The sequence below is a fragment of the Pyrgilauda ruficollis genome, unplaced genomic scaffold (genome assembly GCF_017590135.1).
Source record: "Pyrgilauda ruficollis isolate IOZ18807 unplaced genomic scaffold, ASM1759013v1 scaffold17, whole genome shotgun sequence".
Taxonomy (NCBI): Eukaryota; Metazoa; Chordata; class Aves; order Passeriformes; family Passeridae; genus Pyrgilauda; species Pyrgilauda ruficollis.
Window position 1 is genome coordinate 5,294,997 of NW_024515875.1, and position 19,814 is coordinate 5,314,810.

Consider the following 19,814-nt stretch of genomic DNA (forward strand, 5'->3'; position numbering starts at 1 on the left):
TTTTTGCAGAACAATCTCCCAAATTTATTTCTAGTGATCCTGCAAGGGTAGAGAAGACTTCATAACTTGACTTTCCCAGCCAAAACCCACTGTAGTTCATACCTTTCTCTATAACCAAATAGGATGTCTGCATTCCTGCTTGCTGGTATTCCCCCACTTCAGTGTCTATAAGCCACCAGCCAGGTCTCTGTGGTTTCATTTCAATTGTTCTAAATGAGCCTTGAAGAAAGGAAATTAAATGTATCAGAAACATTTGCGTTACAAGGCTGATGTCAGTGAGGCTGAATTTTAAACCAAAGACCTTCCTATGACCTAATCCAGAAAATTTAAATACACATTGCAATGAGAGCCGTAACTTCCACCACATCAGTGATTTTTTTCTTAGCAAGCTAGTTCTAGCTGGAGACTGAGATTGGAATCAAGTAGCCAGATCAAAACCTAACCTTTGCTGATGGTTCAAAGCACAAAACCTTGGCTGCCTGTACATAACAACAGATATCTGCACATTAGTACAGTGCTGAACAGTGTAGTGAACAGTGTTTATTACATAATGGTAAGTCTGTGGTGCTGGTTATGATTCTTACTCCTGCTGTGCCAGTGTGTTGTTCCTGTAATGAAAAAGATGTAAAGAAGGCAAAAGTAGAAGTGGGAAAATTAGAAGTATGGGCCCTCCCTCACTTTCTGCATGCTCCAGGCATGCCAAGGATTGAGCAGGAAGTAGGTATGGTTTCAGTTGCTTGATGCACTTTTTAGAAAGCACAGGACATGTTCTCATTGCTTTTCTTGTATTCCTAGTTGCTGCAGACAATGCCTCAGGAAATTCCAGCTAATTCTGGTTCCCATTTAAACAAAAATATGTAGATTTCACAATTAAAAGCACTACCTTAACAATAATGAAATAAAATAGTGAATAAACTACCCCTAATGTTCACTAAAACTCCTAGTATTCCAAGCCAGTCCTATTATTTTGATCTCCTTGTTGTCTTTTTTCTTTCTTGAATTCTTGTAGCTGGCAATACAGGCTTCATAGTGCTGTTATTGCACACTGGCACTGCTGACAGTGATGGGGCAAAGGACTTCATCCTGCAGTCTAATGAATACTTACAGCCTATTTCTCCCTGGAGAGAGAATAAGAGTTCTCCCAGGGCTCACAGTTCTCATTTCTGTTCTGTATCACTTACCTGGACATTAAAACCCCCAAATTCTCACCATATGAAGACCTTTAAATTGGTATGATAATGACAAACTGCAGAGGTCACCCCTTAGAACTTACTCTGCTCTGATGCTTACCTGGGAGGAGAGTGTATGTACCAAGCTGATGCTCTGGCTCTCCTTGTTCTATGAAAGTCTGTCCATGAAAATGAACAACATGAATGTCTTTTGGGCCACCCATATTCAGCAAGTGCCATCGGACTGTTTCACCTTCATACATCCTCAAGCCTTGCAAATTGTAGGTAATCCCATTAATGGCTGAAAATAATAATATTGTTAGTCAGGAAAACTGCTCACAAAACGGGTCTCAAAGTGCTAGAAAGTAATTATTGAAATTAGCAACATATTTAATGAAGCAAGGCATTTGGGAAAAACATAGCTTTTTCCAATTTAAAGTGCAACACACTTCACAGTCTATGTAAATAAATTCAGAAAATCCAGGGACCTCACCAGAAGATTTGAGCACAGCTTGGTAGCAACACATGGCAGCCAGAAGAACAAAAATATTTAAATGCAAGATGGGAATATCAGGCCCAAAAGAAAGGACAGCTATCCAAAACTCTTTCTGAAACTCCCATTTCCACAGGCACAACTGACATACCTCCATATCCACAGAGAGGCGTATGAAGGGCTGTTCTACAGATGCTTCAAATTTCTCAATAGAACTACCTGATTGGTCAAATTATTAAAATATTTTTAAATTTCTTGCAAGAAGTTGTCAGGGTACTTGCTTCTTATTGCAAAGAAGACTTTGTTTCTTTTTTCTTTTAATGGGGGGAATATATATGTGAATGCAAGAGAGACGTTTTCTGTTGAAAGTGTCAGTCTAATATATCCTTTATTTTAATAGCAAATTTCCCATCTCTGCTAATTTTTACATGTAAACCATGACTACTATCAGTACAATGGATAAAAAAAAAAAAATTCACATAACTAATGTGGGGGATTTATGCATGTTGAAAATGACCGTGAGCTGAGATATTTCTGACATCTTTCCCTCTACCCCAATAAACTGCATATTTGGCAAAATGAAATAGGTACCGTAGAATTTGTGACATTGCTGCATTTCTTGTGTCTTCGCATTACAAGGCCTTCCAGAATGTTTGTCGAAATACCAGCTTTTCTCTTCATCAAAGACCATAAAAAGCAAGAAGAAGTCTCGGGTATATGTCCTGCTGCTGTTTGACTTGCTGAAGACTCCTTTTTCACAGATCAGTATTGGCCCTATCAAACCAGACTGAATGTCTTTCTCCTAGAAGGTAATAAACTCATATTAGAGGTAAAAGTGGATTTCCGAAAAGATTTAAGAAAAACCCCATAGCATTCTGCAGGAATGCATCAGCCCCTAAAAATCTAAAGCAGGTCCCAGAATTACTGCTCCCTTCCATCTTTACTCTTCCCTGCTCAGTCTACCAGAGTTGCCCAGTTCAAATTCTTCCATACTTTATGTCCTGCTTTAACTGAGTGCAAGAGATTAAATATCAGGTGGGAACATTGAGCCCAAAAGAAAGGACAGCTACCAAAAAATGTGTTCTGTAGCTTGCACTTCTACAGCCATGCATCATTCGGAGATATTCAAAACCCAGCTGAATATTGGCTCTGGACATACTACTCCAGCTGATCCTGCTTGAGTTGCAGTGGTGGACTGGATCATCTCTCTGGTGATGCCTTCCAGCACAAGTGTTTCTATGATTCTGTGATCATCCCCAGCAACACCACCACTTCTATTTTCATTCCCTTACCAGGTTTAAATCAGAGTAGTAGATCCAGGACCGACAAGCTGCTCCTGACTGCACAGGGCCTGATCGCCGGTTTGCGTACCATACATATATGTAGCTGTTATTTGGCTGAACTTCATCTTCCTTAAACCAAGCAGTAGATTCATCATCATAAACGCTTCCCTCAGAGGACTTTTCATAGAGGACTCCATGGGCATGGAGAGAATATGGTCTGGATGCCAGATTTTTAAAATGAACCTAAAAAACCCAAAATAGACTCTGTTCAGCAAACTCAGGCCTAAACCAAAGTCCCCACGCACTATATTCCCATGACCTCAAACCAGGTCAAGATTTGCATAAAGATTACAGGCTACATTGTACATGGAAAAGCCAGCAGTGAGAGCTTTTGATCTCCAGGCATCTCCATGCAGAGTCTCCACCTCTGATACAGATAGTTTTCTGAAAAATCACGAGTCTAGCTCCCTGTCTTCCACCAAATTGAGGGTCCCAGGACATTTACTGCTGCCCCTCATACCTGGAGCTGCTTAGTTACTGCCAGCAGGGAAATGGGGAGTCTACCTCTTCTGCTTTGTTGCAGTTGTTAGAATATAGTAACTCTAGACCTCTGTGTACATCATTCTTGCTGAAATCAGTGCTTTCTACTTCTCCCAGAGAAACACCAGGATAGTAGGATTACCTATTTACTTCTTAGAGAATATCACTCCCAAGTTACAATATCTTACTCTTCTCTTACTCCTGATTTAAACATAGCTTGGTAAGTTCCTGTTGCACTCCCACTGAAATAAGCAGAAAGCACTGAGATCTATTCTCCCTATCTAAGCCCATCCATGTGTGTTGGAAGACTGGATGAAGAAGAATAAGAGAAGGAAAATTTTACAGCAGCGCTTCCTAATGCAAATATACCACAGTGTCACCAGGGATATGGTTCCTCTTCATCCTTGTTGACAGTTCTAATAAAATCCTGCACATTTACATAGCAAAACCTTTTAGAGGAAATTATATATTTTTCCAAAAAGTATATATTCATCTTGAACACATATGTACTAATTTTTAAGTTTAGACAACTCATTTTTCATTAACATTAAACCTAAATCTTATTTTACAGTAGACCAGTGAGCCAGTATTTAATGTTGGGAAACATAAGAAAGAAAAACAGAATTTAATTTGCTGTGGACAGGAGAGAAAAAAAGATGTGTTTCAAAGAAACACATCACAGTGCTTACAAGTTCACAGTGCAATTTCTAGCTTTGAAAACTGTTTCCCCTCCATCATCTTTAAAAAAACTGTGGTATTTTTAGATACATTCTGTCACACTCCAAGATCACTGTAAGAATCTTATCCTGCACACACAATCAAAACATTGACCTACTAGGATAACATCGTCCACTTCAGCCCGAATAACTGGTCCCAGGATGCCAAGATGTTCTGTATATTCATCTTCATCCTGAAGAGTCAAAAAGGTACTGTCTGTATAGCTCTGGAAAATCACCTTACGTCTGCTGCCATCTTTACAGGTTCTGTCATTCCTCATTGCACTGAAAGGAAAATCCCAATTAAAATCCCACGCAGGGAATTAGAAATAATAGCTTTGATGAAACCTGACAACTCATACAGCAGAAGCATTTTAGAATTCCGTGAATATAAAGAATAAACACTCAAATGGCTGCAAACTCTGTCAGGGAAGGTTTAGATTGGATATTAGCACATATTTCTTTACCAAAAGGGTTGCCCAGGGAAGTGGTTGAGTCTTGGTCCCTGGAAGTGTTTAGAAGATACGTGGATGTGGTTCTGAGGGACATGGTTTAGTGGTGAACCTGGCAGTTCTGGGTTAAAGGTTGGACACAATGGTCTTAAAAGTGTTTTCCAACCTTCTGCAAATCCACAAAATGAGTGTCAGATGATTCTGAAAATCATGGCTTGCAATGTTTAAGCAATTCAAGTTCTACAGTTGGAGAAGAGATCCCTCAACCATTTGGTAAACTATCCCTGAAAAACCCCAACAAGTTTCTCAAAACCCATCTGAGCTCTATTTTCCTGTTTTTCTCAGCCTTAATAATCTGAATTGGAGCTTGGCTGAGTGTAGTGAGCCTATCACCTACACCGTACTGTCTCTCAAATCTTTACATCTGATAATATTTGCATTTTGCATCACAGAGCTGGTGTGGTAAAATAAACTTTTACATCTTCAAACTGTTGTTCAGATCTTAAATAGAAGCGCTGAAATGCTACTATAATTACCTACAAATCTTGCTTTATTATCAATTCTGCAAAAAACAGAAATTTAATGTAAATTACATAGGTGAAAGGCTGGGTTTTAGCTCTTCAACACACTGAGAGAGGATATGCCATGGGCTCTCTTAAATTCACTGGAACTATTCAGCTCACACCAGATGAGAATGAACACCTCTGGAGAGACCTATATAGAGGTCTAAGTATAAAAAAATTCTTGATTTTGCAAGTGCCCAAAGAAACTGTCTTGTTTCTGCTATTTTTGCAAGTGCCATTTATATGGACTGAGATGAGGCAGGAGTAAACCCGGAGAATACTGAAAAAGTTTTATTTTTATTTTCATCAAATGAAATGGAAATTCAGTTTGAGAAATAATCTATGTTTGAAGATTCATTTTGCATAACGAAAATATTCTTGCTCCTGTTTTGGCTGCTTTGATAAAAATCCAAAGTTATGCAAGTTTTGGTTCAGCTTTTTGATAAAAAGTGACAAGGAATTCTATGCCTTTTTGGGTGAACACTGATCCTAACCTGTATCAATTAAGAGAGTGAATTTTTAGTACAGTGTTTCTCTCAGTATATTCTCACATATTCTTTGCTGTGGCACAGTAGCCAGTCTTGCCTGTCAAAATGTAAGAAAATCCCCCAGCATTAGGATTTGTCATCCAGTCACCTTCTGATTTCTCTAAACAGCAGGAGCAGCTTTGTTTTTACTCTTAATATAAGGCAGTCACCAGTGTGGTTAAACACCTTGCAGCTTTCATATACTTTTTAATACTGCAGCCTTGTGAAGTTGGAAAGTGCTGTTATCCCATTTTCCAACAGAGAACTGAGACACCAGAACTATTCCCTGCTAGTGCTAGAAACTGATTTCATCTGCCTATAAGCACATCCCATTCTAGATTCCATCAGTTAGTCCATTAAATTCCTGGAAAGACTTTGCACAAGGAGGTCTCTGTCCTGTGTACATGTACCAAGAACTGAAGCGCAAAGTAAAACATTCAAGTACAAGAAAACAAGCTGCAAGATTCCCTCTTGACCTCTCACAGTGAGTTTTATAAATGATGTATTAAAGACTGTTACTAGTGAGTCTACAAAAGAGGGTTAAAAAGAAAAAAGAGTTCTTAACTGTGTTGTGCTCAATTATAGTAATCTCACTCTGACATTTCTAAGGGGGGCGAGTCTCCCGTGGAAATTCCTTATGGTTCTGCCACTGAAATGTCAGAAATCAGATGGCACATTACAGATGCTTTTGAGTTTATCAGCATGTGAATCAACACTCTGCAAGGAGATTTCAGGATGGTGTGCCAAGTGAAAGCAAACTATTTAGGCAAACCTTTTCTTATATCCTGCATAGTTCCAGCAGACCTCTTTAGCTGCAATGTAGTATCTCCTCTTATTGCCTCTGCTGCGCAGGTAGTGCTCAGCAATGTCATCGGGGTTACGCTGCCTGCTGATGTTCACCTTGGGGTCTGTCATGTAGGGGTCATCAAAGCTCACATAATGGTACTCGTATTCCCCACCCGAGCTCTCATCATTGTAGGATTCTCCTGTCACATATTCGTAGTCTCCGTCTGCTCGGGGAAGCCCGATTGTGATGGATGGCCTGAACTGCCGCGGGGTAAGGGTGTCACCCAGAGACTCTCCGTGCCTGGCTCTGCTCTCATCCACCCTCTGGCTGACCTCACTGCCTGCCTTGGTGGCAACTGTGCGACACGGCGCTGCTGTGTGGTTGGTCCCACCCAGAAACAACGCACGGCCAAACCCTGCCGTGGAATTGCTGGGCTTTTTGGGGTTTCTACTCCGTGGGCTTAGCAAGTAGGTAATTTTTGCGTCTTCCTTCTTTCTCCTTCGGATCTTGATGAAAGTCAAGGTATTGTTGTTTCCCTCCTTTCCCTTCTGAGTTAGGTGAATGTGGCTCCCTTTCTGGTTTTCCCCCATTAGATGTGAGAACCTTTGATACTTCTTCATATCCTCCTTATTTATGGATGCTGTACCATTTCTGCCATGATGATTTAACTTACCACCAGCAGATTTATCTAAGCTTGCCTCTAATCCTGGAATTATCTTTGCAGACACCAAATTCCATTCCTCACTAGTCATTTTAGATGAATATTTCCCAGCCCCGGGCAATGATGTTTCTACTAAGTTCTTTACTACAGCAGGGCTGGAATTAGGGCTTGTATTGTCTAACATGTATTCTAAAGAAAAAACATCTGCTGGTTTATCTTTGGATATCCTGGGTTCAGAAAGGCTGGATGCATTGGACCCATCTCCTACTATGAGGTCCAAATCCAGTGTCAAGTTAACTGTGTGCGTGGCATTTTCCATCTTCTTTCCCTCCTCTTCCAGATCATCATAATATTCATTTGGCAGTTGGCCAGTTCCCATCATGGCTTCATTGGATGTGTTCTCTGTATGATGCACAGAATGAGGTGCATCAGCCTTGTCAGAACAAGAGACATTTTTATTTCGGATATGATTTAGAAGGGCATTCATCTTTTGGAGAGAGTAAAACTTAATGGCCAGTGAGCTTCGCCTTTTCCTTTTCTTGTTAGTGGTATAATTTCCTCTTCCTGTGCTTTGCTCTTGATGTTTTTCTGGAAAAGGTTTACTGTCCTTTCCACTAGCTGGAAGCTCTTCTGCAACATTCACTGGGCCTTCCCCATTGCTCAGCAAGTGTTCACCTGCAGACATGTTATTGTGAGCTATTTCATAGTTGCTTTGGCTTCTATTATCAAATACCAAGTCAGCTTCTCCATCACTTGTGGAAGCTAAAAATAAATCCTTTTCTGCTGTGACTGATGTGTGATTTGACTGGAATGTTTCAGCCTTGACTGGGGGAAGAGGAGTGATATGAGTTTCTAAGAACTTAGACTTGTTTGTTGTTCCACTGCTATTTATAGCTGTCCAACCTGAGCCAGCTGCCACCTCAGAACTCGTGGCATCAGTGTCTTCATACTGCTCCCAGGCCAGTGCTGTAAGATTCTGTTTTTCTTCATCACCTGCTGCCTTTCTTGAGCCTCGGATGGAGTAAAAAGAAGCCAGATAATCTTGGTAATCTGTTTCCTCCTTGTTTTCTTCATTTTCCTGCACAACTTCCTCAGCTGAGGTAGTAACAGCCTTTCTTTCAGTCTTGGTGGGACTTAAAGCCACAAAATCAAATGTTTCATCTTCCTCATAGTCACATTTCGCATCCCTGAATCTCAGCCTCATGCCGTAACTCATTTCTGGGGTGCCCCAGGATGCCAAAAGCCAAGTACCTGCAATTGAAGTAAAAGTGTTATGAGATTGGACATTGTTTGTCATGTAAGTGGCCAAGGCAAACAGTTGGTGCTTCTTCTACAGCACCTGCTATAGCAGACTGCTAATCTTTATCTGGGATATTAATGAGCTCTCACTGCAATGAAAAATAATTATTAAATGTAGACAAATAAGAGCACATATAAATACCTCTAGGAGATGGAACTCTTTTCCATAGATTAAGCTGTAACTGGAACCTGAATCCAAAAATAACCCATGAAAGAGATGGATATGAAAAAGAAACAAATTAAAGGATCCTATGTTTAGATCTGGATCTAAGGGTGAGGCCTCTCAAGATAAATTTTCAATTTTATCCTGTCCTTCCTGGTGCATGCACTGCTACTGGATAGAACATTCTGAGCAGAGCAAATGCATCCTGAGGCAATGCTGGCAAACAACTGACAAACACAGTATTTTAAAAGTTTTTGGATGAATCATGGATGATCTTTAATAAGTAAAATAAGAATAAAGCAATTTGAATTTCCAATCTGACACAAGCCATTAAGCTGCCAATCTGAGGCATCTCAGATTAATTTACAGGTTTTAATAACTCCTCCAAAACCTCATCACAAGGTAAGTTCTCTATTGGAAACTAGAATCTTCAGAGAATAAAATAAAATCTGTTTCTCTAAACAACATCAAATCAAGTTCTTTGCTTGTTACACCTTGCTTTTGGAACTAGTAGAAATGACAGAATAGACAGAATTAACACCCTGAGAAACAGGTAAAAAGGTCAGATACAATTCTTCCTGTATTGATCAGCTTCAAGTGACCTGCACAGCTTTCCTGATTTCTAACAGCAAATTTATCAAAGAAAATATGCCCTAGATGGAAAGAATAGATTGCATACCAAAATCAAGTAAAAATACAACTTTATTACTGGGGAGGTTTCCATAAAGTCTAATAGAGTTCTAATGATTCTCTAGTCTTGAGCAACACAGGCCACTTTAACATTTTTAAGCTATAAGGTCTTGATGCTGTGCAATACATAAAATATATATATTTTTAAAAATAAGATATTTTAAATGCAATACGGATACTTAAACCTTGAAGGGTGTTAGAATTATCACTCAAAATGCACAGACTTCGATGACAAAGAATCTGCCCTTTTGTAAGTAATGCCTTAAATGTAGACTACATGGGTTCTGATGTCCCCTCTTCCAAGACATGGTGTTAATTCCAGACATTGAGATGCATCCCACAGACCAGTGACTCAGTTCAGGCAGGCAGACTTTACTGCTGCTGAATGACCTCAAGCCTAAGGTCAAGTGTGGCCATTTTGCCCAGTAATTACCAGCTGAACTTGGCAGTTTCAGCCCATTTTAGACTGCTCAGAATAAACAAGAATGTGGCAAACCTGGAAATCATACAATGGAGCTCATACCTGTTTCTAAGAAGAATCTTGCCTTAAAATTATCATTACTAACCCCAGTATTAATTGTGAAGTGAAAAAAAGACAAATCAAAGATGACCAACTAAAAGAACCTCAGTACAGCACACAGTTATGCTAAGTTGGTGTAGCCATCACTTGCACTAGTGAATGATTCAATGTTTTCTAGCACTGTGTTTACCATAAGAGTTTTCTCTCCTATTTAGATGAGCCCTTACAGACTGGAGATTAAATAATGTCTTAGAAGAGCTGTCAAACACTACAGTTCCATCACTTACCACCATTGTCCATTTCCACTGTAACAGATTCTCCGCTCATTGGGAAAAGGCTCAATGTATCCTCGTATTTCCCTTGATACAGAAAAAAATGTCCAGCAAGGCGAACAGAGACAATCTCATCATGTGTGCCAACACTGAAAAAGTGCCACTGAACCACAGTATCTCGGCAAAATCCAAGGATTTCACTGCTGTCAGACACATAGCCATTTATTGCTAAAAGGAAAGCAAAGAAAAAGTGGTTTCAGTATTTTTGTTTTAAAACTTCCTGTTCTTTGATGTCAGTGCACTGGATTCATGTTTGCACTGGAAAGAGACTGGCACAGGGCTGAAACCATGGTAATTTCCATCTCTGAAAATATTATCTCTAAGGCAGCAGGGTGCTGCATCAAAATTTAGTTAACCCTTGTCTTTGCTTCAGGGTCCAGATCCAGCCTAGCTACTAGTGGCAAGGTGTGGGTAGGCCTTTTCCCCCTGGCAGCTAGCAATAAAACAAGGGGAAATGGCCTCAAGCTGCACCAGGAGAGGTTCAGGTTGGATATCAGGAAAAATTTCTTCACTTGAGTGTATAACTATTATAACAGGCCCCCAAAGGAAGTGGCAGAGTCATCATCTCTGGGAGTGTTCAAAAAACAAGTGAACACGGCACTCAGCAATATGTTTTAGTGGGCATGCTGGTATTAGGTGAGAGGCTGGACTTGATCTTGGAGGTCTTTTCCAACCTTTCTAATTTTATGATATTTCCTACTTCTGTCCAGTGCCACCTGGCAGAGTTAGAATTTCACTGACTCTCTGGAGGATTCCCCAATCACATGTACTTCCGAGAACAAGCAAACACTGAGTGCTCAGCTATTATTCATCTCAGTATTCCACTCACTGTGCATTATGTTTGAGTTATAGAACTTGGGATCATCCCTTTTAACAGTGGCTGGGTTGCTGCAGTACTCCTTGATGTTATCCTCTAGGTACCAGCTCTTATTTTCATCGAAGACAGCAAACACTGCCTGCTGCTCCTCATCTGCCTTTTTCTGAAAGACAATCAACACAGCAGTTACATTTTATCAGCAGACACACATATTAAGAATTCAATCCTACAATGTAAGCAACATAAGCTTCATCAGAGTCCTGGTAAGTGTTATCCATAGGTTATGTGGAAGGGAGTAGAGGCTCCAGACTTCAATCCTACTACTGCAACCAACCTGCAGTGAAACACTGAGCAAGCCTCTAGCGCTGGTGATACACAGGTGGTTTATGACTGGCCTCTCTGTAACAGAACCAGACTTCTGGTTTGACCTGACAAAGCTTCTGACATTTTTTTCTCTCAAGTGATGCTTTAGTCTTTGCCAAGCAAGATTTCAATAACTGGTAAAGGGAAGCCCTCTCCCAGAACTCCTATGCTGTTTTGGTTGTTCTAGATTCATTGTGCCTGAGATTGTCAGATGCTGTGGAGTTGTCTCTGTTACAGAAAGGAACCAGAAGGTCAGATATTAATATCTTCAGAGTATGAAAATATAATAACAGCAGGAAAATTAATTATCAAGTCTAGAAATAGACTTTAAAGTCAGGCTGACCTTTTGTTGACCTTTCTTAGCGCTTGCTAAGAAACACAGAACATAATTCCTTTACTGCTGTGGACAGTTACAGGACTGTTTCTTCAGGAGCCTATTGGTTTAACTGCTCTCCACAGAACAGTTCTCTAAGGGAAGTAAAACTAAATTCAGTGTAGAATAAATAGCATTATTCGAGCAAAATCTGTCCAAACAAGTTACCTGCACACCCTTTTGCGTCAGTGCTTCACTTTTACAAATCAGAAGTGGGCCAATCAGTCCAGAGGCTATATCTCTCTCAATATTTACAGCACTGTGATACAGCCTTGTAATACATTGTGCATCCTTTGCAGTGGGTTGATCTGTTTTAGTAATTTTCCATTCATAAGTGTACATGTTCCCTGGTTCAACTCCTCTACTCTGGGTGCCATTGCCTAAGGAAAAACAAGAACAGTAATGATACAAATTCAGAGACAGATCTTAGGATCAAGCTGCACCTTCTAATGACATTGGTGTAGTTTGGCCATTAAAAGCTACCTTGAAATAACTGAAATTCAGCAAGAATTTTTGTCTCTCTAAAATCACAAACAGGAACATAAAACGAATACAACACATAGCGGGTATTTGTCTCTGCTTTGCAGATAATACCTTGGTTTCTCTATAAGGCAACACAACAGGTAAGCAGAGGCAGAGCACAGAACTGAGGTCTCCCAGTCATGCACATTCCCAGCCACAGCACCTCCTTCAAAGCAACAAAACCATCCATAACAGTTAGTGATATGCAAAAACATATTTCACAAATTTTTTACTTGTGGGATCCAGAGGATAATCAGCTCCTTCTGCATTCTTTGCAAGTGTCACTCCATGGAAATAAATACTGTAGGGTCGACTGGCCTTATTTTTGAATACAATCTATATTAATAGGTAAATGAAAAAAACAATTAGGATTCAACAAATCCTTGTCTGAATACACAATGAAGTTATCACTACAGTAGAATTTGCCTGGCTTTAACCCAGAAAGTGTCAAAGGCAAAAGGGTGTCTTAAGTATTGGTTGATATATAAACCCAAAGAATAAATGCTGGACTTTGTAGACCCCACTGAGTGAAGTCCAGCTGCTTACAGCTGGGCTCTGGAATGTCTAAAAAGAACACTTGTTCTTCTAGCTACTAGGCACACACTATCTCTGGAAATATGAAGTTACTGACTGAAGTTCTTAAAAACCTTCATTATCGGAGAAAAAAAAATTAAAACCAAAGCTTGTCCCAGATTCTAATTCCCAGAGGGGTTACATACGGAAAAGGCAAAATTTCCTGCCTATTCTTGACAAAATCAGGATTAAAAAAAAAAAAAAAAAAGAAAAAGAGAAAAGGAAAAAAGGAACATGCTAAGCTCAAATTCAGAACCACAGAGTCATGGTGGAAATGATAGAAGCTAAAGGTTATGGAACTTTGTGATCGAACTTGTGATCATTAAATGACAACAGTAAGACAAGGGGATGTTGTGGCAGCACAAGCTTGTAATGCAAATATTTTGTAGTTTCATGGTATAACCTCATGAAATAACATTTGATTATGGAAACTGATTACCTTTGTATAAAACAGCCAGAAAAAAATATCAGCATAAGAAACAAGAGGCTCATGAAGTTCAGCCTCACATACAAATCCCCTCAGAAGTCCACCCAGGTCTAGGGCTTTTTCCCATTTTGGACCAGTGTCAACATATATTTTACAGAGTGTGACTGAAGCATGTTTATGTAGTAAAATAAAGCACAATCATGGAAACTATAGAAAGAACACTGAAAAATGCAAGCTAAACACTGTTACTTGTGATCACACCTTTTAAGAGAGCCAATATTTAGAACGTTAGCTATATTATTTGAAAGACAACAAAAATCAAACTGATTCTTTTGTATCTCTGCCTCAATGAAAAGCATGCTATATGATCCTGTATTTGTGTTACTTACTCTGACTTTATCATTGATTTGAGCTCTGATAATAGGGCCCAAGATTCCAGTTTCCTTGGGACGAGGATTTTCCAGACGTTTAGTGAAAGTGGCATCAGTATATTGTGTAAAAATAGCCTTTTTATACCTTTTACCTATGAGATTGGAGAAGTTGTCCAAGTGTTGTGATTTATAGTGTCTTAAAAATAAAGTAAAAGAAAAATTATCAACAAAACTTGAAGAGTAGCATCTGTTAAAACACAAAATTAGTATTCAAGCAACTGGTAGAAATCTCACTGCTTGAAAAAAAAATCCAAACCCTAAACTAACCTAATGCTTTTCACCCCAAATTTTAACCTAAATTAGGTAAGAAGAATCTTCAATCATTACTTGTGTTTTTGGTATTACATATGACCAATTAATATCATAGTTTACATTTAATTTAACAGTGTACATACAAGTATGAAACAAACTGAAGCAGCAGGTACACTTTCAAGGCAAGACAGAAATCACTGTTCTCCTTTTTCAAAGGCCTAGTTGAGCATGGAGGAAAAAAACCCCAATTTGCTCACAGTAGCAAAGACTCCAGGAGAAATAGGAACACAATCTTAATCCCAGTCAGGCACTATACAGTAACTAGTGTTATACTGAGGTTTCGAACTTTTTTTTGCTGTCACTCACACTTGAAAAAAGGTTACTGAAAAGCGATAAACTCTGAAGTTCTGAACAGAGAAGGAACAATCAGAGCACTGAGATTATTAAGTAAGGCAGTGTGACTGGCAGGAAAGATATAAAAGTTTGTTCTGTGCAGTTCAAGAGCACATAAGGGAAACAAATGCCAAAGGAGAATGAGTTGTGCAAACACTGTATTTCTAAGGAGGCATATGAAACTATAACCCTTACAGAATACGGAATTTGTTTTGTTCTGCTTAAATCCTTAAAGATTCTTATGAATATCAGCTTGTAAAGGCTCGTAAAGGCACAAATAGCACTGGGGAATTGCAAATTTAACCCCACAGTGCACTGATAGCACTGTATACTAGACATCATGTATGTTACAGAATTCCTTCTATTTGTCTTAAGTTGAGCAAAATAGCCCAATAGGCTTATTTATTATGACTTGCACTCCATCTACATTGGTACTATGCAGACATCATTTATAAAGAGCTTTCTCCTGTTCACTAAACACTTTATTGTACTGAACTTTTAAAAACTTTTAATCTCCAGAAATATTCCCTTCCTCCCTTTCTCTTCCTTTTAAGGATTGCTTATTTCAGCAGAATTGATGCTGAAAAGTATTTTAGAAAATAAGCTTGTATGCTACTTTGGACAATTCCTCAGTCATCTTGTTATTTTGGGCTCCCTGTGAGAGGGAAAAGAAGGTGTCTACTGTTGGGCTTCTCAGCAAAGAAAGTCACTGACACTGGTGAGAGTCCAGTGAAGGGCCACCATGGTGATCAAGGAGCCAGAGCACTTGGCACAGAAGCAAAATTCCGGTTTCTTCAGTCAGGCAAAGGCATAGCTAAGGGAGCATCTTCTATTTAACCTCAACTATCAAACTGACATTATAGAGAAAGCAGGATCACATGCTTCTCAAAGCTGCATGATGAAGAGATGAGACACAATGGCCACAAGGTGCAACATGAAGAACATTTAGCTATAAGGAAAAATTTTTTCACTGTGAAGTTGCAAAGATGCCAAGAGAAGCTTAGGGGTTCCTGTACTTGGAAACAATAAAAATGCAACCGCATAAGGTCCAGTGCAACTGGATCCAGCCTTGCTGTTGGATACCAAAGAGGTTCTTTCCAACCACAATTATCCTGTGATTTCATGTTAGCGTTCCCTATTACACTGACAAACTAGTATTTTACCTGTCAAGGGTGTCTGGAATACTTGGGGCATAATCCCAGGTAACTTCTTCTGCAGCAATGAAATAGTCCCAGGTTTTGACCATAAGACGTTCTCTATAGGAGAGACGACTTTTCTTCACCTCTTTGTCCCCACAGTCCCTTACAGTGAGGTAACCGTGCATTCCAGCTAATTGAGAGGAAACAGGACCATAGTGATTTCCCATCTGAGGAACTCTTACCACTTCAGCTGTTTTTTATCCCCCAAAAGATATCTCCAGCTCCTATAAGAGAGATATTTTTCTCATTCTTTAAAACAGAATTCTGATCATTGCTGAAAGATACCACTTTCAAATGGCAAACAGAAAACATTTTCATCACATTGAAGTACCCTTAGCTGAAAGTACTCAGTTTCTCAGGAAACAGGTGGCTTCTCACTAATTTTATAGTGATGGTTATCTGAACAGTTCACAGAGACTTAGATGCTGGAGTATTGAATCACTGTTGCTCTGTGCTGTGGAGACTGCAGTAAAGCTGCAGGTAAGAACATCTTTCAGTTCACCATGCACTTCCAACAGAATGTCTGGTTCTTGGTCAGTTTCTTAGTGAAATGACAAAATCACCTGAAACAGATTAACTGTACCACTGTAAAACAGCAGAAGCCATTTGGGACATAGAGAAATACAGCTTTACAGATGCCTAATAACTAGATGTTTCCTTGCCTTGAAGGTGCTTTTGGACAAGAGAAGATATGAGCCACTTTCCTTCCTCAGTCACTGTCATGTTTACGGTGGTTGTGGCTCCTCCCACCAAATTAACAGCAGAAACTCGGCGATGTTTTTGCTCCATGGACTGGCCATTGATGTGAATAGAGAAGATTTCTGGCTTGGAACTCATTCCTATCAAGTGCCAGCTAATGTTGTCATACGCACAAGCCTCTAAATCTGAAAGAGACATGAGATAGGGTTCAGAATACAGGCAAATCATGAAGCTCCCCATGCACCCTAGATTTGAAGTGAGTCTTCACCGAAAACATTAAAAAAAATATTGCTGCGATCAATGTTTGCAACAAGAGGAAGTTTCAGAAGCATGTAAGTGGAACAGATAGCAAAATCATCTGTCAGTGGCAGACAAATGTTTAAATCTTACCTGCAAGTGACAAACTGACTTACAACAAGCTGGCAAAAAATGGGGAAAAAAACCAGTGCCTTCTTTTGGAAAGCTGACCTGTCCTTGCTTGGGGAGTGAGGGGAAAACAGGGCAGGGAATGCAAAGAACAAAGCAAAGATCTAAGCAAAAGACTGATGTGATACTTAGTGACAGTAACTACCCTCCTCAATATTTCCTGAAAAAAATCCCCACTTAAGACAACCTTTTGTATTTGCTCAATGGATAGGAGAGAGATATTAAAGTTTTTTTCTTAGGAAAACAACAGAAAAGCCCCACTACCATCTTCCTAGTCTTCTCACTTAATTGTGTCTTTTAATGATAACTGTCTTTCCACTTGCAGGAAGTTTTGCACCCAGTATTTTCTATATTATGTAGAACCAACAATTCACTTAAATCACTCTCTCACCATCAGGTCGTTATAAAAAAATGAGGAGCTTATTAAAACTCTTTTTTCTTTTTAAGTTAGTAATCCTTTTCTTCAAGCAGAAGTCTTCTTAGAAGTAATCTCATTGTTCCTATCAGTAATCTGGTGTTACTTCCTTTCAGCAGCATAGTTTTTCTTCCAGAATTTAGATGCTCACAGACATATTCTAAAAAAGGCTGTACCCCATTTCTCCACATGTCCCATTCTTGTCCATAAAAAGCAACTAAAGGTGATATTCAGTGTTCATAAATGTTAATTCCATTTCACATAAGCCGAAACAGTACCTGGTAATGTTCCATCAGTATAGCCATTAACTGTATACTTGACTGATGCTGATGTTTGCCAACTCTTGTTCTCATCAAACACACCAAACAACAGTACATATTCCCTGTCAAAATGTTTCTGTGACCCATCCTCATTTAGACTTCCTGTGAAGGAGAAACAACAGGTCTTAATATGAAGCAGAAATAAAGCAGATTTCACATGCAGTTGCATTAATATATATTTAATGAGCTTGTTTCACCTGTTAGTATGTACTGGCCGAGCCTGATCGAAACAAAGCCTTAAGAATGCTCATAATGTGATTTTATTTCTGGAAGTACTTTTGGATTGGGTAACCACAAAATCAAAAGTCTGAAGAGTTCCAGAGAAGATAAACATCATGCAATGAATTGTCTCAGTCAATTTTTGGCAATGTGTTGCAGAGATCAGCTTAAAGAAGGGGAGTGTCAAACACCTTTAGTTCACAATCAGGTGCTGCCCTCTCTTTTCAGACTGTGAGGCAAGGAGAAGAGCAATGGCAGAGTCACCAGCAGTGTGAACAGCACCTTTTCAAGCACTGAGGTCATCAGCACCTTTAAAAAGTTTAAAGCCAACCACTCAGAAAATAACATTTACACACAAAAGACTTCAACAGACACTGCTGCACTGGATCAGTTACAAGAAACTGTCCTGGGTGATTTTGTGATACAGATGTAATTTCTGTCAAGAAATAGAATTCATTCTGGACATGCCACACAGAACTGGTGTGGATCTGTAGATCGCTCACACCAAAAACTTCCACTTGCTTTCTGTTGATCACTCACACCAAAAACTTCCACTTGCTACTTTCAAAACATAATCTGGTCCCTCTGGGTTGCAAGAACGAAGATTTTGCAGACTTATTGATTATTCTACCTAGGAAAAGAGGCAGTGGAAGAAATTATCATTAATATAATTTTTTTATTTATGGGGAGATACAAAGTTCTGGTTTTCTTCACAAAGAAAGCCTCAGATCAACAGAGGAATTTATCTACTTGCCACACAAAGAACATTCAGGCAGTGCTTTAACTCAAAAGTCCACTTTTTTATAACCTTAACCACCTCTTAAATGTGTCAGATTGTGGAGAGCTGACCCTAACCAGCAGCCAAACACCCACTTCAATGCCTTCCCATCCCCAACGGGACAGGAGAGAGAACAGGAGGAACAAAAATGAGAAAACTCATGGATCAATAGAGACGGTTCAAAGGTGAAGGAAAGAGGGGAAAACAACAAGCAACACAGAAAAAAATCACTCATCTCCCACAAGCTGACTGATGCCCAGTCTGTCTCTCAAAAACTGTCACCTTGGAAGTAAACACCCCTCATTGTCCCCACACTGTTTCTTCCTCCTCTGCCTCCATTTTTTATTGCAGAATGATGTTAATGGTAGAAAATAACCCTTTGGCCAATCTGTTTCATCTGTCCAGACTGGTCTCCTCCCAACCTCTTGTCCATCCCCAGCCCACCATTTGGGGAGGTCTGAGCAGGAAAAAGAGAAAGCTTTGACACTGTGCAAGTAAGTACTGTTCAGCAACAGCTCAAACATGGGTGAGTGTATTATTGATGCTATTAAGCCACAAATCCAAAACACAGCACCATATGAGCTGCTGTAAAGAAAGTAAACTCCATGCCAGGCAGACCAAATACACAGGTACATTGCACATTTACCAGACACAGCTGACAGTCAAAAATCTGTGTTCAGAAATCTTAAAAATATGCATAGTGAGCTGTTTGTTTTAGCCAGAAACATACACCCGAATTTTCTTGAAGGCAGTGGTCACACCAGTCCATCTCAAATTCATGTTCTACTCAAGCCCAAAATGCATGGATTTGAGAAGTCTGAGAAGGAAGTAGTTTCAAAGTATTGGCCCAGATTAGCTCAACTAGTATGCCATAAAATATCCATAATACACAGAAACCCAGAGAAAGAAAATCCAGGAAAATCAGGAAAACAACAAGTCCTAAATAATACTAAAAGCACCAATCATCAAAAAAATTCAAGAGGAACGTAATTAATACTAATGCAATTCCTTTGAGGTGATAAGAGTAGATGTGTTCTGCATTAAAATGGGTATCTATGGGTGAGGAGACTGTCCTTGTGCAACCCACACTGAACCAGTGTTCTGTTTACTTTCAGGGAAGCTTTGAGGTCCAAGTCCATGCAGTTTAGTCTACACAAATTTTTGACTCAAACTAAATCAGGCTACATAACTCACAGCACATTCACCACAAGGATATATAATTTGGAAAAAACCTTGGATTTAAGGGACCACTAAGTAGTTTAAGTACTTTACACAGTGGCATGCTGTTTCAGTCATCCCTCAAACCAGGGAGACAGATCTAGCAGCTGTTTACAAGTGCTACAAGACACCAGTTATTAGTGGAGATGGAATTCAATGGTTCAGACTGCTAAAATCTAAAGTCTCTGATCACA

At 39.5% G+C, this 19,814-nt stretch overlaps 1 protein-coding gene across 2 annotated transcripts in view; it reads right to left on the bottom strand.

Annotated features, from left to right (window-relative positions):
* Positions 1-19,814, bottom strand: part of F5 (coagulation factor V) — a 36,959-nt gene that overhangs the window by 7,664 nt on the left and 9,481 nt on the right. For both annotated transcript variants that reach the window (XR_005954816.1, XM_041463965.1), the window contains exons 6-19: positions 17,364-17,507; positions 16,208-16,429; positions 15,510-15,675; positions 13,660-13,837; positions 12,504-12,606; positions 11,917-12,128; positions 11,025-11,175; positions 10,151-10,363; positions 6,516-8,442; positions 4,321-4,486; positions 2,955-3,188; positions 2,254-2,464; positions 1,291-1,470; positions 103-219 (exon numbers count right to left, since the gene is read on the bottom strand). Coding sequence is in view for 1 of the 2 variants with exons in the window: in XM_041463965.1 (XP_041319899.1) it covers positions 103-219; positions 1,291-1,470; positions 2,254-2,464; positions 2,955-3,188; positions 4,321-4,486; positions 6,516-8,442; positions 10,151-10,363; positions 11,025-11,175; positions 11,917-12,128; positions 12,504-12,606; positions 13,660-13,837; positions 15,510-15,675; positions 16,208-16,429; positions 17,364-17,507 (4,224 nt within the window). In the remaining variant the exon portion in view is untranslated. The remainder of the gene's footprint in view (positions 1-102; positions 220-1,290; positions 1,471-2,253; positions 2,465-2,954; positions 3,189-4,320; positions 4,487-6,515; positions 8,443-10,150; positions 10,364-11,024; positions 11,176-11,916; positions 12,129-12,503; positions 12,607-13,659; positions 13,838-15,509; positions 15,676-16,207; positions 16,430-17,363; positions 17,508-19,814) is intronic.